The 25,875-nt window shown below is 43.4% G+C and overlaps 4 protein-coding genes across 12 annotated transcripts; 3 read left to right on the top strand and 1 right to left on the bottom strand.

The window, feature by feature from the left end:
- Positions 1-284: 284 nt before the first annotated feature.
- On the top strand, positions 285-11,858 carry LOC144082228 (synaptotagmin-like protein 4). 7 transcript variants are annotated; one of them, XM_077609219.1, is made up of 32 exons: positions 687-702; positions 786-883; positions 1,471-1,643; positions 1,958-2,173; positions 2,788-2,897; positions 3,035-3,140; positions 3,748-3,990; positions 4,063-4,156; positions 4,227-4,317; positions 4,470-4,567; positions 4,823-4,907; positions 4,986-5,077; positions 5,464-5,539; positions 5,617-5,711; positions 6,326-6,404; positions 6,486-6,583; positions 6,716-6,794; positions 6,864-6,961; positions 7,221-7,311; positions 7,390-7,484; positions 7,726-7,807; positions 7,872-7,969; positions 8,211-8,301; positions 8,364-8,458; positions 8,558-8,635; positions 9,046-9,218; positions 9,708-9,810; positions 9,998-10,159; positions 10,532-10,637; positions 10,697-10,829; positions 10,904-11,112; positions 11,338-11,858. In XM_077609219.1, the coding sequence occupies exons 3-32, from the start codon at positions 1,525-1,527 to the stop codon at positions 11,484-11,486; spliced, it is 3,444 nt and encodes a 1,147-aa protein (XP_077465345.1). In that variant the 5' UTR covers positions 687-702; positions 786-883; positions 1,471-1,524; the 3' UTR covers positions 11,487-11,858. The 7 variants fall into 7 exon arrangements, with proteins under 7 accessions (XP_077465348.1, XP_077465347.1, XP_077465346.1 ...); XM_077609222.1 differs by lacking the exons at positions 687-702; positions 786-883 and adding an exon at positions 285-406 and having other exon boundaries at positions 4,989-5,077; positions 5,467-5,539; XM_077609221.1 differs by lacking the exons at positions 687-702; positions 786-883 and adding an exon at positions 285-406 and having other exon boundaries at positions 4,989-5,077.
- srpx2 (sushi-repeat containing protein X-linked 2) lies at positions 11,536-15,928 on the bottom strand. 3 transcript variants are annotated; one of them, XM_077609230.1, is made up of 11 exons: positions 15,617-15,928; positions 15,048-15,146; positions 14,737-14,928; positions 14,194-14,370; positions 13,481-13,604; positions 13,263-13,387; positions 13,003-13,182; positions 12,574-12,707; positions 12,379-12,500; positions 11,746-11,826; positions 11,536-11,681 (listed from the first exon to the last, which is right to left on the bottom strand). In XM_077609230.1, exons 1-11 carry the CDS (start codon positions 15,654-15,656, stop codon positions 11,648-11,650), a joined length of 1,308 nt encoding a protein of 435 aa, XP_077465356.1. In that variant the 5' UTR covers positions 15,657-15,928; the 3' UTR covers positions 11,536-11,647. The 3 variants fall into 3 exon arrangements, with proteins under 3 accessions (XP_077465356.1, XP_077465355.1, XP_077465357.1); XM_077609229.1 differs by having other exon boundaries at positions 11,536-12,211; XM_077609231.1 differs by having other exon boundaries at positions 11,536-11,826.
- A 206-nt stretch (positions 15,929-16,134) lies between these two features.
- tspan6 (tetraspanin 6) lies at positions 16,135-19,122 on the top strand. Its single transcript, XM_077609233.1, has 8 exons — positions 16,135-16,403; positions 17,247-17,435; positions 17,498-17,572; positions 17,648-17,743; positions 17,904-18,059; positions 18,391-18,474; positions 18,638-18,727; positions 18,800-19,122. The coding sequence occupies exons 1-7, from the start codon at positions 16,317-16,319 to the stop codon at positions 18,704-18,706; spliced, it is 756 nt and encodes a 251-aa protein (XP_077465359.1). The 5' UTR covers positions 16,135-16,316; the 3' UTR covers positions 18,707-18,727; positions 18,800-19,122.
- An 820-nt stretch (positions 19,123-19,942) lies between these two features.
- mid1ip1l (MID1 interacting protein 1, like) lies at positions 19,943-21,316 on the top strand. Its single transcript, XM_077609234.1, has 2 exons — positions 19,943-20,110; positions 20,275-21,316. Exon 2 carries the CDS (start codon positions 20,317-20,319, stop codon positions 20,848-20,850), a length of 534 nt encoding a protein of 177 aa, XP_077465360.1. The 5' UTR covers positions 19,943-20,110; positions 20,275-20,316; the 3' UTR covers positions 20,851-21,316.
- Positions 21,317-25,875: the final 4,559 nt, after the last annotated feature.

Below are 25,875 nucleotides of genomic sequence, written 5' to 3'. Positions count from 1 at the left end.
GGAGAATTTCTTTGATATTATATTCTAGTAAAATTTATGATTACACCTCTGCTATTGCTGTTAATGAAACACAAAGGAAGACACATTAGCACCCACACCCATTTTAAAGATATTTTCTTGTGAACTTCCATACACAAAGCATATCTAATCCCTTTGAAATTGAGTGTGTTTATGCTGACAACCCATCAAAGAAAAAAACGAGTCAAAATCCTTCAACCACATGGTGACCACTAGCGGTCAAATACAGTCAATGCAACTACAATATTGGCTTAACACAACGATGACGTCACGATCGAAAAGTGCCTCATCTTCCTGTTGGCAAACTTCCAAACCAGCGGTGGAGGACAGCGAAAGCTGTTATGGACACTCTCTCTCTGGACGAACCAGAATATTAAACTTGTGGAAGGTAATATTTTATACAAATCTTTCCTCGATTTCTTTGACGGAGAATAATAACTTGTTTTTACAAGCCGCGCTGACGTATGCTTAATTTTAAAGCGACAGGTGTATGTGATGAGCCACGTTAAACCAGTTCTGCGGTTTTGAAACTTTTAAACAAACACGTCGCCGTTTGTAAGAAATGCCACTTTGACGACTCAGTCTGGCGAAGTAACTTAAATTTGGTTTGATTGGGGAAAAATTCACTGTCGATGTGATTTTCTTTCTTTTCGGGGGCGAGAACTTTTCACTCTTTAACAAACTGTAGTTTTTTTACTCGTCCACCTCTCTATTAAGTGTAACGTACATTTTCTTCCTTTAAAATCATTTTTTTCACGTTGAAATAGATGGTTAATGGCTTTTCTAGTTGAGCAAGTGTGTTATCTACAAGCTGCCCAGCTGCGCATGCGTCGTTTCCTTCCTGGCTTGACAAATTGCCTTGCAGGTATTTATTTATTTATTTTGGGATTCTGATGTTCACACTACCTTTCTCTAGGCCTTCAAACAACCTAACACGTTTTGTAACCGTAGTTCGTTATTTGGGGCGGTTAAAATCGAGGCTTTCATTTCAGACTTAAAACTTTTAAGTTTGTTTTACTTGGCTGATGTGTCTCCAAAGGGTGGGAACCAGACTGAAGGGCAACTTGATGTTGTTTTTGCCTGCCCTTTTCCCAAACAACCTTCAAATCTCGCATCCTGGTTGACTTCCTTTTTAATCATGTGGCGTTTTTTAGGTTAAGCTCGTTAAGCCGGTATGTTCTACCTGTACATCCTGAAATGTCATTCTTGGCGGTGTTGTGGTTTGGAACATTTAGCTGCGGAAACCTGGAGCAGTCGTTGGTTTTCATAATTTAAATGTTTGCATGATCTATTCGCTTGAGTCTTTCCTCATTGGGTTGCCACGCACTCAGCCAAATTAGTCGACCAAAATTTGTGGCTTAAAAATCACATTTTCAAATCAAAAAGGTGAATTTGTATGAAATTAAAGGAGATTTTTTTCCACATCAAGTAACTGTACCCCCCGACTAACAGGGTGACTGAACGAAGCAGTCTTGGCTTTGGTGGCGCTGCCAAAAAGCAAGCATCATGCCTCAACCAATGAACGACATCGACCTCGAGTTCCTCTCGGAGCGCGAACGAGATTTGATCCTGGAGGTCCTGCGACGGGATGAGGAACTTAGGCAGACTGAGGAACAGCGCATTCGGTAGGCCTTTTTTATTTTACACACGGTTGATTTCCTTACACCATTAAATGACCATTCTGTTATTTTCGGCTGGTCTGTTTTGGTCTAGAACAGGGGTGCTAAACTTGGGTTGGTTGGTGGGCCGCATTAATGTCAACTCGATTTCACGTGGGCCGGTCAGACCATTTTAGATACAATATCTGGATTTTTTTTTTCGCTTCCATTTTAGGGTACTCACAGGAGTCTTAGTTGCGCCGTATAGTGCAGAAAATGCGGTACTCCTACAGCTGTCTTTCTATTCCTTTTTTTTTGCAATTTTCCCTTTTGGTTTGCAGGAAACTGAAGAGCGAGTTGCAGGACATTAAGAGGAAAGGAGCCAAACGTGGCAGCAGAAGATACAGTCAGCGCAGTTGCGCCCGATGTCAGGGTTCCATCAGTCTGTTTGCCTTCACCTCCAACCAATGCAGCCTCTGCCGACACCTGGTGTGCGGCCAATGCAGAGCCGGTCTGGCCGACGGATCCTGGCTGTGCGCCGTGTGCATCAAAGAGTCGTAAGGGAGCGCTTTTAATGACCTTTCTTTGACATTTTTAAGCACTTGCAAGTCTTCAGGCCGTTTCGAGGATGTCCCAAAAAATCATCTTTCCACTTACATGTGTTATATAGAAGGGAGTCGGATAAGGAAATATATATTTTTTTGTTTTTCTTTAAATATCTCAATTTTTAAGCATTAACTCATGGGCTGCCATTAACAGCGGTAGGCGTCCAATCCTGCGGTTGTAGCTGGCAGTTTCCTACATTGATTTCCCGTATTTTCATGACTATAAGGCGCACTTAAAAGTCTTAAAGTTCCTCCAAAAATAGACGGGGCTTCTTATAATCCAGTGTGCTTTATATATGGAAACAAAATAAAATGTGTCATTCATTGAGGGTGCGCCTTATAATGCGGTGCGCCTTATAGTCGTGAAAATACGGTAAACGTGTTAGGTTTTGATCCCTGTCCTAATGGAGGAGCGCTGTGTCAGTGATGAGCTGCACCTAGGATGAATTTAAGCTTCTTGTGCAGGACATATTTCTTGATGTTTTCAGATTTTGCACCCAAAAAAACTGGGCAGTGAGTCAAAGTTTATGTTCTGTTTGACTAATGAGCCGTTAACAAATTTTTAGGGATATAAAGAAGAGTACGGGTGACTGGTTCTACAACGTAAGGGTCAACCGGTTCTCCACCGCTCCTGGCCACGAGCTGGTGAGAAGTTCCCTCAGGCAAAGGCCTCCATGTGAGTACGTACAGGAAGAGGAAGCAGCCTCTGATTATTTGACCAGGAATGCAAACACGCGACGGTCAAACAGTAAGGGGAAATGCTTTAACTAGGTGTGTGAGCTGTGAAATTCTTTTTTTTCCTCTTTTTTTCAGTAAAAAAGTATGTGACAATGGGAGACGTTCTACTCAAACATTCCGAGTCGAACCGAGGGCCTCCCGTTCCCGTTCCCCGTCAAAAAGCCAGCACCACCAGCCAACGGTGCATAAATGTCTCCTCCTATTACACTGTGACCATTTTAAGTTAGAAATAGAAGACATTTTGCATCAAGGCTAGACATAAATTGCTCTATAATCTTCATCGGTGAACTTAATTTGTAATACTGTATTTTCTCGCATACACGCCGTATTTGTCGCTAAAAAGAATAATGACTGAATCGAGGTTATGGCTTATATGCGCACAAATTAGACTTGACTTGCACAAAACGTCATAATGCAAGACTATGTGGCCAAAACGGTCATTTATTTCAAAATAGAGAAAATATCAACAGATAAAACGTTAAACTACATTTATTTTGATGTCTAGTAGTGAAATTCAAGGAAAAAAATGACATTTGTACTCCCTGTTAAAACCATGAATAGGAGGTGAAAATTGTGAATTAAGGGGCATCTTATACGAGAGAAATTTGTAAAATTCAACGATTTTAAGGCAATTTTAAGGGTGAGGCTTATACGCGGAGGCGGCTAATATGCGAGAAAATACGTTAAACAAATACACGTGCTTGATGTTTCCGTCTTCGTCATCTGTAAGAATGAGCTAAACGAGCATAATTCCGTATGAAATGTCATTTTTAATGTTCCTTTTTCAGTCCTTCCAGCGAGAACTCGGGCTCGATTCATTCCGGCGCGTCTTTTGAAACAAAAGGGGACTTGGACGGTCCTCTCAGCGAATACTCCGGGTCTGTCGCTTCGACGGCGTCGTACGAAACGCAAGGGAACGAGGGTTCGTTTAAGCCCTGGCGGAGCGACGCCGAGTCGGCGGAAATGGCGAGCCTTTTGCCGAGCGGCAAAACGGGGACGGAGTCCGGACGCGTCACCCCTGATGTGCCCAGGTAGATTCAATGCCGCCGATGCCTTTGGAAAAGCACTGGTCTAATCCGCTAATGTGGATGGACGTCATCCAGGAGAGCCATGCTGCCACCCAGCTACAACCCGTCCGGCGCCACTCTCTTAACGGACGCCGTCAGTATCCACAGCTCGGGCTCCGATTCAAATAGCGTAAGAGTGTTTTTGTCTTCATGTTTGTCTTCCACTTTTTGACCATGATTTGTCTTCTCTTTCCTCACAGGTCCCAGAAACCAAGCAGGCTTCTCCAAACCAAGAGTTTGATGCCGAGAAACTCTTTAAGAAGAGTCTCAAACGCGTTCCGATTTCTCTTGGTAAGCCTCTTCAATTCGTCACAATGCAATTTCGCTATTTTCACAATGTGGCAATTATTAATGTGGGTCAGGAAATCAATGTCGGATATTCTGTAAGATTTTTTTTAAAAAAAAAAATAGCAGTTTCTAATTGGGAAGCCCGTTCATTGCAGACACTGCCAACTCTGAACCAGATGTCCATGACCAACCTGACTCTCGCGACATCCTGCCTGATGCCAAGGGCCAATTTGCACCAGGTTTGGACCTACAAGTAAGTGACGGATTGTTTCATTAGCTTAAAAGGCAACTTTGATTATTCTGTGCTATTAGAAACACCTGGGAACTGTCTGTAACACTGCTTAAGTCAAAATGCATCCAATATATTTTTTTACTGTCACTGTGGCTCGCCCAGCTCAAATGATCCAAATTTTCTGGTGACGAGACCAAAAAGGGAGCTCCCTTAACCACTTTTTGCATTCCATCAACTCCTCTCTCTCTACACATGATTAGCTGTCTCTCCTTGTAGGTCCCAGAAATAAAGCAGGCCATTCCAACCCCACAGTTTGATGTGGATAACCAATTCAAGAAGGGGTTCACTCACAATTCTCCTGGTAAGCCCCATAACGTCCCTTTTATTCTAATTCCCACAACAGTAAAATCAATTTAGTGGTAACTCGTGTTCACGACAGAAGATACGGTCAAGCGCGTGCCGGATGTTTGCGATCCGTCTCACGCATACAAAAGCCCGATGGACACCGAGGGCCTGATTTCGGACTCGCGAGTAAGTAGAAAAATATTTGACAAAGTCCCAGCGCTACCGTCACCTGGCATTTCTTCTTTTGTTGGGAAAGCAGGTACACGGTGGTAGTTTCTTTTACCTGGTCAGTGGGGCTTTCAGTTGGATTTTTGTGGTCTGAGCAGCGTCGACTTTACAGCTGGTGTTTAGTTTCTTGCCGTCTAAATGTCGAGAGGAAGGAAAGCCTATTCTTATTCCCACTTTTGGTTTTTCGTGGTATCGGTCTGGAGCTAAAACTTGGCTGAAACGGTAACGTGCAGTGGGAAAAATGTGGGCGGAGCCTTTCCCGACTCCACCGCGACAATGGAGCCGACGGTCTTTAAGGTGGCAACTTGGTGCGTCTTTTGTCTTTCCGTTTTTCTGAAATAAAGCAGGCCTTTCCCAGCCCAGAATTTGACAGCGCTAACCTCTTCAACAAGACCGTCACAAATATTGAGAAACATCCTGGTTAGTCTTTATTGTCCCGCTATTGTTTTCCCTTCATGCAGTGAGCATTTGGTTAAAACTGGTCATATTTATTACAGAATATGTCAATCAGCCAGATGTTTATGATCAATATCACCTATATGAGAGCCTGAATGACATAGAGAACCAATTTGTCCCAGGCATTGACACGCAAGTAAGTCTTGTTTTGTGGTCGCTTGCCTTCTTTGTCGATGTGACGTCGTCCCAAAAGCCGAACCTCCTTTATCTAAATATCTTCATATTTACTGAAAGCGAAAATGCGGATCGGAAACCAAAACAACTGCGTAAGAATTTGCACGAATAAGCTTAATAATTTCTTTATAAGGTAAACAGAGCGACTGTATTTTTTAAACAATAATGCGAGTATTTTCGGAAGTTGATTCGATTATCGCCATCTGCCGGAATCCAAGTCAAAGCAATTCAAGAGTCCCTTGTAGATCTTCATTGCCAACTCCGATCAACAGTCTCGGCCTGGAACATGGTGTCCTGTTCAGTCAATTGTCCTGAAAACAATTAACTGGCCTCGAAAGCAGCTGTGGGGGGAAAGTGCCCTCACAAATTAAATTATAACTTCATTACCTATTAAATGCTTAATGAACATATAGTAACATCCCAGAATAAACCCAACATGCAGGGACAGAAAAAATGTCATGAAAATTCCAGCCCAGATAGCTCAATTGATCACATCATTTTTTTCCTAATGTAATATCTTCCATACACTTTTCCAGCTATGTACGTACTTCCCTTTGACCATAATTGTCCTTGTAGGTGTCAGAAATTAATCAGGTCATTACCAGCCCAGAATTTGAGGTGGACAACAAGAACCTCCAAATCAGTGATAATCCCGGTCAGTTTCTCATCGTCCGTCCGGCCGTATTTTCCCTCGACGCAGAGAGCACTTGGTTGTAAATCGTCATCTTTATTCCAGAATATGGCAGTTTTGAGTGGGATTTTTGCGATGAGACACACACATATGAGAGCCTGTTGGACATCCAGAGCCAATTTGAGCAAGACTTAGACACACAAGTAAGTAAGCCAGCCCCGTTTATGGGAGGCGGCTCTTTCTTACGCCAGTAATCGACCCCTGTTAGCTCATCAAAACAAAGAATTTGACTCAAGCAGGCATGGCTTGATGCTCCCCTCTTCTTGTCCTTGTAGGCCCCAGACGTAGATCAGGCAAGACCAAACCCAGAATTTGAAGTCGAGGAGAATGTCCAACATTCCGAGTCCCCTCCCGGTAGGCCCTTTCCATCGGCAACTTAATCCAAAGAGAATCTACTTGTGATTAAACTCGGGTTGATTGCAGAACGTTTCCATTACGAGCTGGATTTGTGCGATCAATCCCACACATATGAGACCCTGACGGATGTAGAGAGGCCCTTTGTACAAGGTTTGAACAGACAAGTAAGTAGAAAAGTCACGTACTTCTTCATTAGCGCGTCACATCTGACAATTTGAAATAACCCAAAAACGTATAAAATACGGGGAAAACTTATAAGTTGACAAGTATGTAAGACGAACCGGTATTGTGGAATAGAAAAGACAGCCATCTTTGTGTGTTGACAATAACTCCCGTTAAACAAAGGACGTGTTGACTTGCCGTCAATTAGTGTTGGAAGCGGTTCAGTTTTTCGCTTCGTTTTAGCAGTGCATGTCCTTGTAGGTCTCGCAAAAGAAACGGGTCAGTGCCAGCCCATTGTTTGATGTGGAGGAAATTTGCGATAAGAGCGTCAAACTTGTTGCGGACCTTCCTGGTAAGCCCTGTGGTATTGGTGGGTTTTGTTTGCCCGTTATCTATAGAAAATGTTGGTTGTAAATCATGTTCCTGACAGAGAATGTCAATCATGGGCTGGATTCTTGGGAGCAAATGGTCTACGCTGTCCCAGTGCCTGCCAAAAGACAGGTTGTGCGACGGTCGGAAGTGGAAGTAAGTACGTCGGAATTCTTTGGGCTCGATGGAGTCCGAAGGCCATTGTTCATTATTCGTCGTGTTCAATTTATGGCACAGCTCAGCTTCATTTGAGAGCATTTTTGGTGCCATGTTACATGGCTGGCGTAAATACAAGCAACAATTGAAGTATTTTTCTTTAGCAGGCAGTCATTTTTATACCCCTCTGGTTTCATTTTTTTATTTTTTGAAGACGATTCGTCATTTTTCCTTCCTATAGGTCCCAGAAATAAAGCGAGAAAGTCCACTGCCAGAGTTAAATGTTGGGCAAGAGTGTATCAAAGACTTTGAGAATCCTCCCGGTAAGTGCGTATTGTTTTCCCCGCGAGACAGGAAGAATTTGCTGTTAACTTATGTCGGTGACAGAATGTGTCAAACACGAGCCGGATGTTTGCGACCGAGCCGACTCCTTTGAGATACCCGTGCCTGCCATGAGAAAATTTGTACAAGGTTTGGACACTCAAGTAAGTCCAATGGTGGGAGGTTTTTAAAATAGAAAACAGTTCCCAGGTGTTTTAACAGCACATCTGTGTCATGTTTTAGTCAAGGTCATTCAATGTTTTTCCTACAAACAAAAAAAATGGGCACTTTACGCACTCAGATTTTGTGGATGGACGCTAGCTAGTCCATTTTGGGTGTCGATTCCATATTCAATGATTTGCGTTGTTGACGTATTTATCATGAATGGCTGTTTATGTCACTAAGGTCCCGGAAATCAAACAAGTGTGTCCCAGTCCCGAGTTGGATGTTAAGAAACTCTTCAAGAGGAGCGTCACTCGGACTCAAAATCCTCCCGGTAAGAATTTAGCGGTCCGTTTGCAAGCGAGCTAGACGATGAGGAATACTCCTTCACGTTAGAGCACGGGTCGGCGCTGGATTTACGTGAAAATCTGGACACGTTGCCGGTGCCGATGGGAAACAGGAGTCAATCTGTGCCAGATTTAGATATCCAAGTAAGTATTGCTTTAAATACACTTTTGGTTCAATTTGGTCTTGTAACTAAATAGTCAATAAACACCAATGAGTAACAACATTTTTTTTTTATCTTGTAGGAAGATGAAGATGAGGACATTGACAGTTTGGTTGACTATCATAGAAGTGTAATGGCTTCCAGTGCTTCAAGTTTAAGGGTAAATAAGTATTTTTCTGTATGTAAAATTTCTTTAGATCTTTACGTCAAAACCCTGCTTATTCCGATTTGATTTCTACAGAGCACATGTGTCAAAGTGGCGGCCCGGGGGCCAAATATGGCCCGCCGCATCATTTTGTGTGGCCGGGGAAAGTAAATCATGAGTGCCAACTTTCTGTTTTAGGAACAAATTAAAATGAAGAGTATAGATGTATATTACATTTCGTGATTTTCCCCCTTTTTAAATCAATAATTGTAAATTTTTAATCATTTTTTTCTTTGTTTTTAGTTCAAAAATCATTTTGTAAAATCGGAAAATATATTTAAAAAAAGCTAAAATAAACATTGTTATTCAATTGTTATCAAATGAATTAAAATTGACCAAGTCCACCTTTTTTTTTCCCTCGTTAGAGCACGAGCATGACGAGCATTTACAGCGACTCCGGAGACGGTTACAGCTTGGACGTGAGGGGAGAGGTGGTCTTTACCATGTTCTACGATGAGGCCAGGCAGAGCCTGCAGGTCTATATCAAGGAGTGCCGCAAGCTGACCTACGGCGATACCCTGCGCCAGTTGACCAACCCGTAAATATCGGCGTTTTCATTCCATCACACCAGTGCTCGCATTCGTTCATACTAGCAATGTCCCGAACACGCAATTTTGCCGATTTGGACGAGCTGCTGATACTTGAAAACACATCCAAATGTCTTTTTTTCTGGAAAAAATCAAATAAATGATCCCATTAAAGGGTTAGGTAGTTTAAAGAAAACAATATTCCATCTTTTTTTTCTTCCTCCAAATCAAATGTGCAGCACAAATGAAGTTTGCAAACAAATTCCTTTTACTTCGTTTTACCTCAATTAAAAACTCAAGTTGCTCTTCCAATGTGATAAACAGCTTGCGAGTGATTTTCAAGCACACGTTTTCTTCACGTACGCAGAGATAAGCGACCGCAGTCTGTGTTTACGGTGCCGTATTTAAGTCCACGACGCAGGAAATTGAATGTCAACAAAGTGCGGTCGTGCGAAAGGCTCGCGTAGGGAAAAGCCCAATTATTTGATGCTGTCTTTCAGCTATGTAAAATGCTACCTCCTGCCCGACAAATCTCGTCAAAGCAAACGGAAGACCACCATCAAGAGGCACACCTGCGACCCAGTCTTTGAGGAAACCTTCAAGGTATTCTGAGAGCCACAATTTCTATTCTCTGGATTTTATTATTTTACTTTGGAGCCCAACAGCTTGTTAAAATGTCGCCTTAGTATTGATATTAAAAAAAGTCCATTAATTTGATGTAGCACAGCATCTGTCCAGTTTGTATTTAACAGGTGCACTGTGTGTTTTATTTTATTTATTTTTTTATCAGTACTCCATCCCTCGCAAGCAACTGTTAACGCGAAGCATGTTGATATCCGTGTGGCATCACGGCCACCTGAGCAGCAACCCATTTCTGGGGGAGGTGGAGATGGCCTTGGACTGCTACGATCTGGACGCCCGATTGGAAGAATGCATGTCTCTCATGACCAAGGTGAAAGACTAGCATTTTTTTAAATGACTCGCTCACTCTGAAATGCACTTTCATTTGTGTCAAATCACCAAATCGATAGCTGTGTCCGATTTGGGCCACCACGTTATTCCTTATTTTTCTGCCACATCGCTACCGATACTAGTATTGGTGTTGCCGCATTTTCACGACTATAAGGCGCACCGCATTATAAGGCGCACCCTCAACGAATTAAACATTTTAATGTTTTTCCATATATAAGGCGCACCGCATTGTAAGGCGCCCTGTCTATTTTGGAGAAACTTTAAGACTTAAGTGCGCCTTATAGTCGTCAAAATACGGTAATTCATCAGCAATATCTGGCTTAACCGTCAAGCCTGTGATTTGTTTGCCAAGGCTCCGTGCTGCATACCGGCATCAGCCTTCGCTCAGTTCCGAGGCGAGCTGGTGATTTCCTTGAAGTACGTCACTCCCAAATCCCCTCAAAAGCCCAAAATCAAAGGTAAGGCTCGTGGGAAAGTTGCTTTGCGGCCGTGCTGACGGCTCTTTATTGCTTTTCAGGATTCTCCATCCGCGCTGCAGGTAAAAAGGTTGCGCAGGTGGAAGGTGGGGAGCTCCACGTTTTGATCAAGGAGGCAAAGAACTTGATCGCAATGAAGAGCGGAGGAGGCACGTCCGACAGCTTCGTGAAGGGGTGAGGTCGTCGAAATGAAGCTCCCGCGTCGTGAAAGCTGGTTTTTTTTTTTAAATGTGTGGTGCTTTTTTTAGCTACTTGTTCCCATCCAAGTCAAAGACCAACAAGAGGAAGACCCCCGTCATAAAGAAGAACCTGAATCCTCACTACGGCCACACGTTTGTGTACAAAGAGCTGACCCTGGAGCAGCTGAAGACCATGTGTCTGGAACTGACCGTGTGGGACAAAGAGGCCATGTTGAGCAACGAATTTCTCGGAGGAGTTCGCCTCAGCTCCGGCGAAGGTCAATACATCTTAATTTTTTTTGCCATTTTTGACAAACTGGATCAAATGCTCTCTTAACCAAAGTCTATTCACTACCACCGATTGGGTGTCTACAATTGGGAGGGTTCACCTTGGCCAGAGGAAAAACATTTTTTGGAAATGTTTCTTTTTATATTTTCCAGGTCTCAAACGGTAACTTTTGCATGACAACTTGACTTACTCGCTAACTTTTTGCCCCTTTTAGGCAGCGTTAAAATAGGAAACGACGACGTCGGGATGGATTCCGTCGGCGAGGAGATCAGCCTGTGGCAGAAAATGATGCAGTATCCAGACTCTTGGGCAGAGGGCAGTCTTCCATTGCGTACCACCATGAGGAAGAAGAAGGACAAATGAGGACTCTTACGAGGAAAAAAAACAAAAAAAGTCAAGTGGGAAACAACGGTTTGGTGCTGCACGAAGTTTATTGGAGCGGAAATTCTCCTAGCGACCGGATGCAACACGCTCGCTGGCTGCGATTGGCCGCCAAGTCGATCGTTCGGCTCCAGTTCCGATATTTATGGACTCATTTTAAAGTTTGCTGTAATGCAATTGAAAATGCAAAAACAAATTTGATTTTGCTGTTTCTTGCTAATATTACATGGAATGTACCTACGAGGTTTTTGTCAAAGTCCCCACTTGCAAAGCCCTGGAGAGGTTTTTAACTACCATCGTTGCCTTAATGTTGCCTTCCAACCTGTTAAATCAATAAATGTTGACCAAATATCATCTGGCCACGCTGCATTGTGATACATGGTTATGCTTTGGTGAATGAATGCACAAAACAAAAGTAGTCCTTGATTCAAAATGTGAGGTGATGCTAAACTAGTAGTGTAATTTTTTTGAATGAATGCTTCTTACTTTGTCCATCTTGTTGTGTTTTTTTGATTTATTCATTATATGAATCACAGAAGTCCCTGTGGAGCTCCAGCTTCTCTCTTTCCTCTAGGTCCAGCACAAAACCGTCAATGTAGGCAAAAAGCTCCTCGGACGACACCGGGTTGATGAAGCGCTCCCGATCCAAACCCATTTTGTCCACCAGCACCATGCTGAAGTATTGCCGGGAGATTCGGAACGTCATCCTGTTTTGGAGGAAGAAATTCTTCAGTTTCTCAACTTGTGTACATCTTGGAGGCATGTTGTAAATGTGCATGCGTGTATTAATGTTTTTTCCCCCTCCAGGGAAGTGGCATATTACGAATGGACTTCCAAAGGAATGCAATCCATTGAAGCTCCCTCCTGACTTTACCTCAACTCCTCGACGACAACCGACGTCAAGTTGTTCTCCTTAATGCGCCCGGTCTCTTGTGGCGGCGAGCCCACCAGCTCCACCAGGGTCACGTGACGCAGCTCTAATCCGCAGTCCGCTTTCTGAAGAGGCCAGCAAAAGATTGGCCCAGGTATCCTTTCGGGCTCCCGGCTCCCTACTCTAAATTCTCCTCACTTGTATCATGATGTTCTGCAGCCGGTACTCCGGGTCGGCGACGTCGGGCGCCGACAAGATGAGAAGTCGGCGCTTCTGGAAAAACTGACGGAGCAGGGCGGACGCCGTATTCACGTTGGCTTCGATTTCCATGGCTGAAACATACAAGGTCATTCATTGTCACTCTTTACCTTTTTAACCAGTCTTTGAATGCATCGTTCTTCCTTGGATGGGGTGTGAAAGATCAGCTTTAAAAAAAATGTTTAAACTTTAAAATAATAGCAGAAAAAAGTGAGGGATGCCTTGTTTTGGCTGTAATAGTTAGGAAATGCTAACCGAAACAGTGAGATATGAGTGCCAAATTTGTGACATTTTCGTCTTTCGCCTTCATTTTCAATACAAAGCATGACAATTAATAGCCCCGCCCTCAGCTTTTACGAGCGTACTCACCGACGCACTCGGCGGGCCCGTCGCTCCAGTTGCCATCCGACTGGCACACCCGACTGGCCACGCCCGTGCGCTCGTAGCCGCCGTCGCAAGCGTACTCGCACACGGCGCCGTAGTTGGTGATGTCAGAGGAGCAGGTCAGGGAGCCGTGCAACGGTTCGGAAAGGGCGAGGCATCTCCTCACTGGGAGGGAAAAATACATTTTAAAAAAATGCGGTAGAAATGGCGCCCGATTCCGTTGGATGGCACTGTCGTCCGCTCACCTTCGACCCGGACGATGAACTTGCAGGCGGCCCTGTTGCCGGCCTGATCGTAGACTTTGTAACGGATGATGCTGGCCCCTTCCTTAAAGTGGGTTCCCGAAGGCTCCTGGTCCACCAGGATCACGCTGCAAAGCCAACAAAGTGCTCTCGTTTGGCACGGCAGACATTTATTTAACCCGTCTTTTTTTAAGGACATTTGGAGATGAATAACGACATACTTGAGTACTTTGTCAGCCGTGTCCGTGGCCACCGGGGGGTCCCAACTCACTCTGGCGGTCAGTTTTCCAGGTTCTGCCAACCTAACTCTGGAGAGCGGACACCTGATTTTCGGCGGTTCCGTGTCTTCAATTGGAAAAGCCACAATAAGAGGGGGAAAAAATAGACCCAGAATTGTTGATAAATTTGATGGCTAGTTATGTAACTTGAAGCAGTTGTAGAAAACTGCATTTGTGGCAAGACAGCGAGTGCCTGACACAATTTTACAATTAAGTGCTGTTTCTTGCGTAAAGATTTTTTCACGATATATGTCTCAGCAGCCCGTAAAAATCCACCAATAATCTTCAAGTCTGAGGAAGAAAGAAACAGTTTAGGGTCTGAAAATCTCGCTCGTTTTTTCAGACGCTCAAACTACAGTTTGCAGATGCCACGGCTTAAAGGAGCGAGGGACCGCGACTTTGGATTCCATTAGCAGCAGGAGAGGAAATGTTTAAAAAGCAAGTCTCTAGAGAGCTAAGCAGGCCAAAAAAGGAAAAGATCAAAAGTCAGGAAAGCAGATGGAAGGAGTTTAGCTCCATTTTATGACTGCACTTGAATGAAATTCCTCATTGCTCTCATCTTAACAATGTTCTTAGGATGTTGTGACTTGAATTACTGTCACACTGCCCGACGTGCACTTTTATTCGGAACTTTGGATCAATAACGAGTCTTTTACCTGAACAGATGGGCTGAGTCCCGCTCCACGCTCCCCCGTGCTGGCATGTGCGGGTGTGCTCGCCCTCGATACGGTAGCCGGGGGCGCAGGTGAAGTCGCACCGGGAGTCCACCACGAAGCCATGGGTGCACGAGTATTGACCGTGAGGGATCAAGGGCAACACGCCACAGCGCCTCTCTGGGGGAAAAAACAGGCTTTGCGGTGCTATTTTTCAGTGTTGCACAGATAGCATTTTTTGGGTTTCTGATTCTGGGTGGCAGTAAATGAACCCACTTTCATTCCTTGCCAACCTTCCGTGATAAACTAGAGCATCGGAAGGTTTTTTTTTTGTCCTGCCCGATACCGATCACGTAGTTTTATTGTCGTATCGGTACAGATATCGGCGCAATTATTAGTACAATTTTGTTTATTAGCTCCCGCGTTGCTATTGGCCATTCCATTGCGACTGAGATGAGATAACGCTACAAAAAAAATCAGACAAATTTTGATGGCGCACTTTATGATACTGGAAATTGTAATATATGATGTATATTATTTACTCACTGCGGCAGATTGCGGTTCCGGACCAACGTCGGTTGGATAAGCAGTGGATGGAACTCTGGCCCACCAGGCGGTAGCCACGGTCGCACGACATGTGGCAGCGCGTCCCCTGGGTGGTCCGGTAGGCTCGGCCCCGGGGGGAGTGGCAGGACAGCTCGCCGTTGGCGAGCCGTGGCGTGTGGCACCAGTGGAGTTCTGATAAGGTAGGGAAGCAAAACTAGAATGTGTCCAGGTCTACACATTTGAATTCAAATTATTCTGAATTGGAACATTGCAATTGCACACAGAGCTAAATTCATTATTCCTATCCCTACGCGTGTATTCTAGCTGAAGAGCATCGGCCTCCTCCACGACGTCCCCCACGACGTCCTCCACGATGTCCTCCACGACGTCCTCGGTGGTCCCAGACACATCTGTGAGAGAGAGAAAAAAGAAAAATTACAAAAACATGGAAAAGGCCTAGAACAAAGCCTTAATACAACTGAGTAAGTATCTTTCCAGTGACGAGAAATTCCAGCATTGACGCATGTGGAATTGCAATCAGTGATTTCCCTCGGAAAAGCAGAATGGAAAATGTTTTCCGACGGACAGAAAACAAAAATCTGATGATCAAAATGTTACACAATGAGAAAATGCTCGTGTTTGAGTGCCATTGACAGCGCTTGACGTCCAATTGTTTTGATTGTTTGATTGACTGTTAAAGGCAGCCTTTGAGTGAATCTAGCCACTATTCTAGGAGATATGTTTCGTCTCGTGGAATAGTTTAATATCGCGATATAGTATCACCATATCGATGTATTGCCCAACCCTTGTGTGATGTGATCACGAGAGTGGATACATTTGCATAACTCATCTGAAACGTTATGATTATGTTAAGACTTACCCGTGAGGGATAGCAGGAATAAAAACAGCACCGGGGACATTGTCCAACCTCCGTTCGCGGAAAAAAAAGGATGGCACCGCCGCCCGGGGGGAAAAAGTTGTGCGCAGTTTAGTGACGGGGGTCCAAGTCTGACTCCCGACAATGTCACACTCCACAAAACGTTGTCAATTGTTACTAATGTGAGTTTTAAAAAGTCCGATCGTTTTGTCTTCAGTGGGAAATAGAAGGATTTTTTTGTCTTGTCTCAGAAGCTCGTACCCCAAAGAGCCTCGTTACCTCGTCGGTGTGAAGAAATTTCACTAGAGGGAGTGCTTGTCTCCAATCGCTCGTCAAAAGGCCAGTTTGATGCTAGCGGAAGTCATTTCACGTTCACCTCAAATGTTTATGTTTTCAATTATTTTCAAATATTATTTTAAATTAGCTAACTTGTTTATACAGTAGTAAATGCAATTTGACAAAATTGTCAGTTTTTTAAAAAAAATCTTTCATTTTATTGTGAAGGCAGCATAAGCGAGCAACAGGTTTACCCATACACTGACGAACTTAACTTTTTTCCTTTTTTTATTCCCTCGGGCAAAGTGAATCCGTACCCGTGACGTCACTTCCCTTTTGAGCTCGGACATCTCCCCCCTGGAAGTTTTTCCCTCTCCGTGAATTTTCTTTTTCTTGTGGACAGTTGAGCTAGACGAAGAGGTGGAAAATGTCGCCGCCTTCGCGACGGCTTCAGACGAAGCCGGTTATCACCTGCCTGAAGACTTTGCTCATCTCCTACAGCCTCATTTTCTGGGTAAAGTACGACTGACTTGTCGAGGTGAATCGTGGATGGGGGGCCGCGGCCGGGGGGGGGGGGAGCTCCAAAGGATAACAGGCTAACAACAAAAGGCTATAAAAAGGCTAACAAGCCCCATCTAAAACAGGGCAATTGGTCGTCGGAAAGTCATTAAAGTGACCATAAGTTTCTGAATAGGTTTAATATCGGTCCGAAACTTTTTTGATATTTTGATTTTAAATAATCACAACTATTCGCTCACACAACGGCGTTTATATGTCTTTGTCTCTTGAAATGTTTTAAAGTCCAACATGAAAATGCATTCAGGTTTCATTAAATGTATTACTTCACTCTATTTTATAATTGCTAAAAAAAGTTATTAATTTAAGTAAACAATCGTCTTCAATATATATTGATAATATCAAAGTCCACTTCATGAGGGGGAAACTTAACATGTATTCCTAAAATAGCAAGTCATATTGACATTGAAAATATGTTTTTTGCAACTTGTTTAAATTTATAAAGACAGTGTACAATACAAGTTAAAAGATAAAAAAAGTGATGTCATTACTGTCCTTTAATTATTAAAAAAAGAAATCCAGTAACCAATAGACATAAATCCAAACATTCAGAGCGGTAATTGAATACAAAACACATTGAAAAACAAGTCATGATTGTTGTTGTTGCTGCTGATTTTATCTTTTTACTGCAATCAGCCTCCTGCCAGCAACACAAAGTTCACCCTAAATGCTTTTATCGGTCCAATTTATGGCAACTGCTACCATTAGTGCAACGCCTTCCCCTAAGGGAAGTGAAATTTGTGTCAATTCGTGGAAATAATGGCTGCTCGTCTTCCTCAAGGTGACGGGGATGATCCTGTTGGCGGTGGGCGTTTGGGGAAAAGTCAACCTGGAGGCGTACATCACGCTGGCCACCGACGAGACCACCAACGCGCCGTACGTCCTGATCGGCACCGGCGCCGCCATCATCGTCTTCGGGCTGTTCGGCTGTTTCGCCACCTGCCGCGGCAGCACGTGGATGCTCAAACTGGTCAGGACCGCACACCGCTCGTTCCCAACGAACTCCTTTTCGACGCGTTCTCCTTTCGCCAGTATGCCATGTTCTTGACCGTGGTCTTCCTGGCCGAGCTGGTGGCCGGAATATCTGGCTTCATCTTCAGGCACGAGGTCAGTTAGCCGTGTTGTGGCGAGCGAGCGGCCAGAGAAAAACATGGTGGCATTGTTGATTTGGATATTTTTCAGATTAAAGCCAAAATGGGAACCGCATACAAAAGCGCAGTCCAGTCGTACAACAGCACCGAGACCAGCAGAACTGCGGTGGATGCAATCCAGAGGACCGTAAGACCACTTTGTTTTCCGTCTTCATGGGCGGCCATATTTTTTTTACCTATATTCTAGTGCCACTTCCCCAATTAAAATTATTTTTACTACTATATTTTACATCCTCATATCATGCACGTGTATCCTGTGTTGATTTTTTTTATTTGTTCACATGCAGTTGCAATGTTGCGGTGTGAAAAACTACACGGACTGGGTGGACACGGACTACTTCAAAGACAACGGCATCCCTGCCAGTTGCTGCAAAGTCAACACCAACTGCTCCCCGGAGAACCTCAAAGATGTGGAAAAGGCTAAGAATGAAGTGTATCATACTGTGAGTTGATGATAAATTAGTGTTGTCGTTATGGTTTTTGTGATGTCTTCAACTTTGCAACTACTTACCTCCTTAATAGTGCCCCCTGCTGGTTGCACAGCTGCAACCCTAATGAGAGAAAATGCCTCACCTTTTTGATCATTACTGTAATGATCAGACTACAAATTGCTACTTTTTTTCTCTCCTTTTCAACCCTAAGGCTTACAGTATGGTGTTTATATAAGGATTTTAAAAAATCTATATTAGATTTTATTTTTTTTATGGGCCAAAGAGCTATATTTCTGCATATTCCAAACATTTCAATGTTGTCTTTTTTTTCTTTTCCATACAGGGCTGCTTTTCTCTGGTGACTAATGTCATGGAGTCCAACCTGGGCATCATTGCTGGCATCTCCTTTGGAATTGCCTTCTTCCAGGTATAATAGTTGGAAAGACCAATTCATTTGAAATCGGGTTTGCCTGGCACAATTGGACATTGGGAGTTTTTACTCCGATTTGGGGACTAGACTTTTGACACACTATGCTGCTATTTTTCTAAATGAAATCAGTTTTTATGTGATTTTTTTATTTTTTTTCTAGCTCATTGGGATATTCCTGGCCTGCTGCTTGTCTCGATACATAACCAACAACCAGTATGAGATGGTGTAAGAATTCCGGTGGCTAATGCAGGTAAAAAAAAGCTCTTGAAATCTAATTCAACGACAAAGTGAAGTTTTTCTCAATGTCTGCTTTGTCTTCCAGGTGTGTATCCCCGCATGCTGCTCCCCGACTTAAATGGCTGACTTGCCTGTGATTTTTAAGCTTTTTTAGAGAGGCAAAACTCACTGCCTTTTTTTATACGCCAGCACAAAAGTGCAACGGAGCAGAAGGGAATATTACAAAAGGAGTTTGAAAGGAAAGTTTTGTTTGATTTAAACATTTCAGCTTGTTTTCTTAGATGAAAAGAATACATGTCATTGTGTAGATGTGTTTTTGTGCTTAAGCATTGTATTGTTTCGGTTTCTTGTCTTTAAGGAATGCCATTGCCTTATTTGCTCATTGTAATAAAATGTGGCTAAACAACAGACTGACAAGGGAATGTGTGTGAGGTTGTTTGTGAAGGAAATGGCATTATGTAAAATGCTAGTGGCCATAACCCACGTTTTCTTATCAAAGTCATCAGTTGATCCTTTTAATTCATTTGAAGTGACATTACAAATGGATATATATTAATATAAATATCTGTTCTTCCTCTGGCCAAGATGCACCCTCCCACCTATGAGTTGTGGCAAGTTCTCCCAGTCCAAATGGCCTGGACATCTAGCCCAATCAATGACAGCCAAAGGTTAGTATGTATTGAAAATCTAACTATGTTTATATTAATTTCCGCAATTTCTCATTAATAGCTGTTTTTTTATATTAAGTATTATTTTTTCATTCACATTTACTCCTGAACTGAACAGTACTGTAGTCAAGTCCATTTTGAACAATTAAAAAAAAAACTACTATATAAAATAAAATACAAAGTGGACGACGCTTTTAAATGACGTCACACCCAAACGAACACCGTGTGGCGCTGGCGACCAGCAAATGCACTCCCGAGAGCTTCAAACGACACTGCCAACCAAACTATTATCTGTGAGTACCCTGTGTGAGAAAATGTTGTTTTGTGTCTATAGTACGAGTGATTCAATCATTAATTCACATTAAATAAATCGTAATATAACGCCGGTGATAACTTTATCGTTTCTTATTGAAAGCGGCTGACGGCATAAAGCGATTCGGATTGACAGACGTCAGGGGGCTGCCGATTGGCTCTAACGGGATCATACGCTTTAGAGCCCGCCCTTATCCGGTTCCTCCGCCAATAGAATCGCCGTAAATCCGTGACTGGGCGTAATTTGGCGTTCCGCTTCGCCGGTCACCGGCTGAGCGATATATAAAGCCGCTTCAACCGTTTGTCAAACAAGGAAATTCTCACTTTCCTTCACGGCTCTCACACCGGAGGCCTCCGGAACCAACACGGATATTCTCCCTCCCCCGTAACCCCACGACCATTTCGTCAAATTCCAGGTGAGCCTTCCTTTCCACTTGGGAGTATTCATCCTCGTCTAGTTGATGCAGCAAGTCAAGGTCATCGTCGCGATAGAAAGAACGAGGTTAAGGACAGTTTCGAGTCCCGGATCTCCCGTTCGTACCAGGCTGTGGTGAATCTCGAGCACGTCCTTTATTTGCAGACCGAAGCAGCTGCTCCCAAACCCCGGAAAAGAACCTCAGCCATGATGCAGATCAGCAGCGACTCGGCCACCAACAAGCACTCCCTCATCAACGTCATGCACCGCTTCATCGCGGCGGCCAACAACATGGACGAGACCATCATGGTCCCCAGCCTACTGCGAGACATGCCCCTGGAGGAGCAGGTTGGCGGCCAGACGGAAGCCAACAACAACATCATCATCAACCACCACCACCACCGGCAAAACGACGATGACGACACGCAATGTCCCAGCAAGCAGCAGAGGGACATGTACGAGCACTACCTGCTGCTCAAGTCCATCAAGAACGACATGGAGTGGGGTCCCCTCAAGCGGGACGTGAGCAGCAGCAACTTTCTGGAGATGGCCGTCAAAAAGGAGCAGCAGCAGAAGGCCATCACGGGGGCGCTGCCCCCGGAAGACAACGCCGACCTGGAGTGCCAGTTCCATTTTCACTTGCGTGGACTCTTTGGGGTTCTGTCCAAGCTCACCTTGCAGGCGGACCACCTGACCAGCAGGTACAAGCGAGAGATCGGAGGCGGAAACTTCATCAGATAGGAGGCCTCATTCTACCCGCCTCGGGACCGCTCGCCTGACCGGGCGTGTCAGGGGAAATCTTCCCGCCCCCCCCACCCATTCGACGTGAACCGGTGAAGACCGCTCGGTGGAGGTTTACGTGTCCAGACGAAGCATAGTCTCTCTGCTTTGTGTCTTCTGCAGATTTCACTTTAGTTTTCCGGGTGTATGCGTGTATGTGAGAATAAAATATTTGAGTGTAGGAGAAATTGAATGCTGGTTATTCTGTCCCTCCTTTCCCTTATTTTTTTTTTTTCTTTTTTGGGATGTTGTAAGGCTGAGCTTGAAGGGCTTTGTTCATTTCGTCTCAACTGCCGTGCCTTGACTCTGTCGATGGACGTCCCGTTGGCCCACCGCCTAACGTCGAAACGCGCTTGTACGGCTCATCCTATTTTTTTGTTCTGGAATTAATTTTATATTGTGCAAATAAAGAACTGGAACCTTTTGACTTGGTGTGTCATGTTTCCCTTTTATAAGTGATCAGACCATACAATAGTTGACTATTTACAAGTCCTAACTCCTAAATAGTAAGTAAGTGGAGAGCGTTGAATGAGTTAAAGCAATGTCTGATGTGAGTTGGCAATCATTTAATTTTAGAGGAAAAGATGATTTTTGTCAGTTAGTGACGGATTTGATGCCTTTTGTGGTAAATGCACCTTTGGAGGTTTTTGTTAAGGTGTTTATGTCATCAATTTGTGCATGACTGCATTTAGCCAGCCGACAGGTTGTGTAAAGGGTTTTCAGAGGGTGTTATGTTGGGCAGGTAGAGCCGCTTTGTGGGACGCTCAATAGGGATTTAGCAGGGGATTTGCAGATAGGAAAGGATGGCTGCCTCTTAAATTAGCATCCTGACCTAACAACACCGACTGGTCCCCTTCCAACTGGACGCTTTTGGACTCTAAGTAAACCTACAGTAACCTCCAATACTAAATTTAAGGCTATGGAACATTTGAAAGTTGATAATATATAATATCTTATTGTTAGTTTTCAGATTTCTGGTACTCAGACAAGTATACCATAAGACAGTAACTTAACTGGGAAATAAAGTGACATAAATTGCTAGCTTGCATTTTTTTTACAAGCTTGAAAAGGAGTGTTTGGGTATAAACTTGTGAGGTATTATTATTAGTAATGCATTGACAGTATTTCAAATATTTAAGGTTTAGTAAGGTAACCAGCATAATAGATGATCTATCTGTTATTTAATCTTAACAATATGGCTTGAGTGTGTGAGTATAAACTAGTTAGGTATTATTATTATTAATGCATTGACAATATTTCAAATATTTAAGGTTTAGTAAGGTAACCAGCATGATAGATGATCTATCTGTTATTTAATCTTAACAATATGGCTTTGAGACCTTTGCTTTTGAAGCCTTTTCAATTCCCAGTCTGCTTGTCCTTTTATTCAAGTAGAATATTTTTCAAACCCTGGCGATCAAAGCTCTTCCCCCACCTTGATCAAACAATGTCGGAATGACGATAACGGCTTTAATTCCACGCGGGAATCATTTGGATTCTAAATGACGGTGTCAACGTGACCTTTTCTACCTCTTGGAGGCACTCTGACATTTGCCTGCTGCCACTTTTATGCCCCTTTTACATAATGGAGGACACATCAAATTGAGAAGGAAGTGCGGCGCAATCTGCTCTATTGCACTCCCGCCCGGCTTCCTCTTTCTGGGGCGGGCAAATGGCGGCTTGGCAAAAATGGCCGCGCCAGTCAGACCCCCATATTGGGGCAAACTGGGTCAAGCCGGCTGGGGACAGCTGGCCGTGAGTGCGCAAGAACAGACACTGACACACGGCTTTTGTGCTTCTCGGTCAGATTAAACTGGGTTAACATTAAATCCCTCAAGAATAATAATAATAAAACAACAATAAAACACCAGTGGTCGCCCAAAAGAGGAGCGTTATGATACGATTTGCGATCAAAGGCTAACGATTGTCTCACAATTTGAAGTGACAGCACATATGGATAGGGAATTAATTTACGATATTCTACCATAGAACTATTAAAAAAATGATTTATTTAAACTAAGATTGCCTTTGAATGCTCGTATTTCAGCGCCAAACTAATGAGTTAATGTAGATACCATTCTAATAGAATGATAGGTTGTCTATTGAAGAATTATATATAATTATATGTGCTTATATATGTGTATGTACACGTATGTGTATGTGTGTATGTGTATGTGTATATGTGTACGTGTATATATGTACGTGTATATGTGTATGTGTATATGTGTATGTGTATATGTGTGTATATGTGTATATGTATATGTGTATGTGTATATGTGTATGTGTATGTGTATGTGTGTATGTGTATGTATATATATTTCAGCAACACGCTTATTTATTTATATATGTATTCATGTATTTATTTATTAACTTACTTATTACCTATCTATTTATGTCTAAAATGTCTTTTTCTGTGTCTGTATTCTCACCCTCTTGCTACGGTGACAACGAAATTTCCCAAATACGGGATGAATAAAGTTATCCAATCCAATTCAATCCAATTATTCAATTGAAATAGGAGGACTTGCTTTGAATGCCACTCACGGCAATAGACGTCCATTTTTTCTAAAACTCTGTTTTGCGTTTTTGGGCCTCAATTTTCTCAGTTCCAAGTTTTCCATCTGGACTGCTTTTTGACCTCTGTTATTTCCTGAGCGCCACAGACAGACAGAAGCGGCCTGGGAGCAACGTGCCGTTGCACGAGGCTGCCGTGTTGAGAAACCCCAGCGCAAATACGAACTTGCAGCCAAAGGGCGGGCGGGGGGCTCGGGCACGTGTCGGTCGGCGAGTTTCCCCACGTCTCTGCGGCAATCTGGCGTTGGGCGCCGTTCAATTCACCGTGTCGCAACGTGAACGGCGACCCGTTAGCGTCTGCTGCCCTTCTCTTTACCCCTTTTTGCACCCTGGCCATGGTGCAATCCAATATTTGGGGGTGAGCCATTCCAATGAAAAAAAAATCCACGTTTTAAGCAGCATTTATTTGGACTTAGCTCACATTCTCGTGGTAGCGAACACGCTGTCGATTGGTCTCACGGGAAGGGGGAAGAAGACGTCATCGTGCGTGCCGAGAGCTCACAATACGCCGCCTTGTGCCGTCGGCGTAGCGAAGATGTCGTTAGCGTTCCGACTGCACCGCAGAACCGCTTAGCGGGATCGCACCACCGACGGATGGCAGGCCGGCACAAGATAGGCTTGATCGTAGTGCGGGTAATCGCCGAGGAGTCTCGCCAGATCGTACGGATCCAGAATCCGGTGACGTCCGCGTGCTCGAAAATCTGCTTTGGGGGGAAAACCGCGCTCAGACGGAACTGGTTGCTTATCTTAGTTTTTTTGATGTTGGAGTTAGTTATGGCGTTTGTGACGTCAATTCACAAAAGGACGGTTCCGTGGTTCTTTCGCCTGACCACGAGCGCGGGATCGATTCCCGCTCGGTGGTCTCGTGATCGGTTTCTTCGTAAAATGATCTTCACTGCGGAAATTGTAGTACATACGATAGTCTTTTCATATGCCTATGACGAATATTGAATAAATACTAATAATATTATGTAAGAGCTCCAGTGGCCGTCTTCGCCATGTAGCCTTGGTGGGAGAACTACACACACACACACACACAATAATGGTCCAGTGTGTGTTTACTATTATATTAGAGCGTTGTTGTATGTTTTGATTGCCTTGCCGTGTCATTGAGAAACTTCTTGTTTTTCTGTTTATTAGCTTTATCGTGGAATATCGTGGATTGATTCAACCGAGTCGTAAAATACTCGCCGCCCGTAGGATCCCACCCCTCTGTATGTATGTACGTGCGTTGTCAGAACGAGTGGTTTGGGAGGGGCAACGCTAAGTTCACCAGAGGACAATGGCCTCGTCTCCACAATGGCCTCCTCTCCATGCCAGCTGCATTTTTTAATCTAATCTGCAGCAACCGTGGGGAAACAATAGCACGACTGACTCTCTTTCTGTGTGTGTATGTGTGCGTGTGTATGTGTGTGTGTGGTGGAGGGTATTTGCATGAGTGGCAATGGCTGTTTTGTTCGAGGAATGGTGTGCCGAACCCCACCCATTTTTTTTTGCTGTGTGTCACGCCAAAATGTTTTTTTTTTCAGGAAAAAAGATATTTGTTTTCGCAAAGGAGTTGTGCAGAAGTTGTGTGTGTGTGTGTGTGTGTGTGTGTGTGTATTCCCTCGTAGATGAAATTAGGGAAAATCTACAAATAAAGCATGTATTTAAAGCCCGGTTGCTATGTAAAGAATGGAGCAGCTAATATTACAACTTTTTTCTTGTGATGTTATGACTTTAGTCTTGCAATACTACGATGTTTTTTCTGAATAATATGATTTTAATCTTGTGATATGACAACATATGACTTTATTCTTGTAATAGTACAACTTTAATCTTGTAAGATTACATTTTTTCCTATAAAACATACGAGTTTAATCTCATAACATTCCAATTTTTATCTTTAAATAATGTGACTTGAGTCTTCTAATATTATGACTTTTTTTTAAAAACACAGATTTTTTTGTCGTAATACAACAACTTTAATTTTGTGATGTTACAATTTTTCCTCTACTCGATATTCCATTTTTAATCTCTCCAACCTATGACCATTCTTGTCAAAATATTATTTTTTCAATGGTAATATTACGACTCTACTCTCGTATGGATATTTTCATTGAATTGCTGTCGAACAAATGTTTACAATTGTGTGTTTGTTCCAGTGCAGCGAGTTCACTGAGGACATTTGCTAACGGCGCTCGGGCTGCAGCATTATGTAACAACCCACTCTGAAAGAAAAAAAAGAAGAAGGGGAAGTCCTGCTCTCTTGGCAAAATACATCGTTTGCTTTTGGAATAGTCTTCTGACTGGAATCTGAAAGCAGACAGAACAAAAAGTGGAACCAAGAAAAAAAAAAGTGGCCTTTCATGAAAGCATTCTTACCTCCCTTTCCTCGCTAGCTAGCTAGCTAGCACCGAGGAAAAAAAGGCC

This window comes from Stigmatopora argus, chromosome 9, assembly GCF_051989625.1.
Source record: "Stigmatopora argus isolate UIUO_Sarg chromosome 9, RoL_Sarg_1.0, whole genome shotgun sequence".
Classification (NCBI taxonomy): domain Eukaryota; kingdom Metazoa; phylum Chordata; class Actinopteri; order Syngnathiformes; family Syngnathidae; genus Stigmatopora; species Stigmatopora argus.
This window is presented reverse-complemented; position numbering and strand designations above follow the sequence as displayed.

What these genes read in the sequence shown, in the direction of transcription:
- mid1ip1l (XM_077609234.1), top strand. Translation starts at nt 20,317, where the DNA reads ATGATGCAGATCAGCAGCGACTCGGCCACCAACAAGCACTCCCTCATC.
- tspan6 (XM_077609233.1), top strand. Translation starts at nt 16,317, where the DNA reads ATGTCGCCGCCTTCGCGACGGCTTCAGACGAAGCCGGTTATCACCTGC. An exon ending in AGAATGAAGTGTATCATACT is followed by an intron (nt 18,060 to 18,390) that starts GTGAGTTGATGA and finishes TTTTCCATACAG; the next exon opens with GGCTGCTTTTCTCTGGTGAC. An exon ending in TTGGAATTGCCTTCTTCCAG is followed by an intron (nt 18,475 to 18,637) that starts GTATAATAGTTG and finishes TTTTTTTTCTAG; the next exon opens with CTCATTGGGATATTCCTGGC.
- LOC144082228 (XM_077609218.1), top strand. Translation starts at nt 1,525, where the DNA reads ATGCCTCAACCAATGAACGACATCGACCTCGAGTTCCTCTCGGAGCGC. An exon ending in ACTGAGGAACAGCGCATTCG is followed by an intron (nt 1,644 to 1,957) that starts GTAGGCCTTTTT and finishes TTTGGTTTGCAG; the next exon opens with GAAACTGAAGAGCGAGTTGC. An exon ending in TGCCAGATTTAGATATCCAA is followed by an intron (nt 8,459 to 8,557) that starts GTAAGTATTGCT and finishes TTTATCTTGTAG; the next exon opens with GAAGATGAAGATGAGGACAT.
- srpx2 (XM_077609229.1), bottom strand. Translation starts at nt 15,656, where the DNA reads ATGTCCCCGGTGCTGTTTTTATTCCTGCTATCCCTCACGG. An exon ending in CGGGCCCGCCGAGTGCGTCG is followed by an intron (nt 12,708 to 13,002) that starts GTGAGTACGCTC and finishes TGTATGTTTCAG; the next exon opens with CCATGGAAATCGAAGCCAAC. An exon ending in GTTGTCGTCGAGGAGTTGAG is followed by an intron (nt 12,212 to 12,378) that starts GTAAAGTCAGGA and finishes CCTCCAAAACAG; the next exon opens with GATGACGTTCCGAATCTCCC.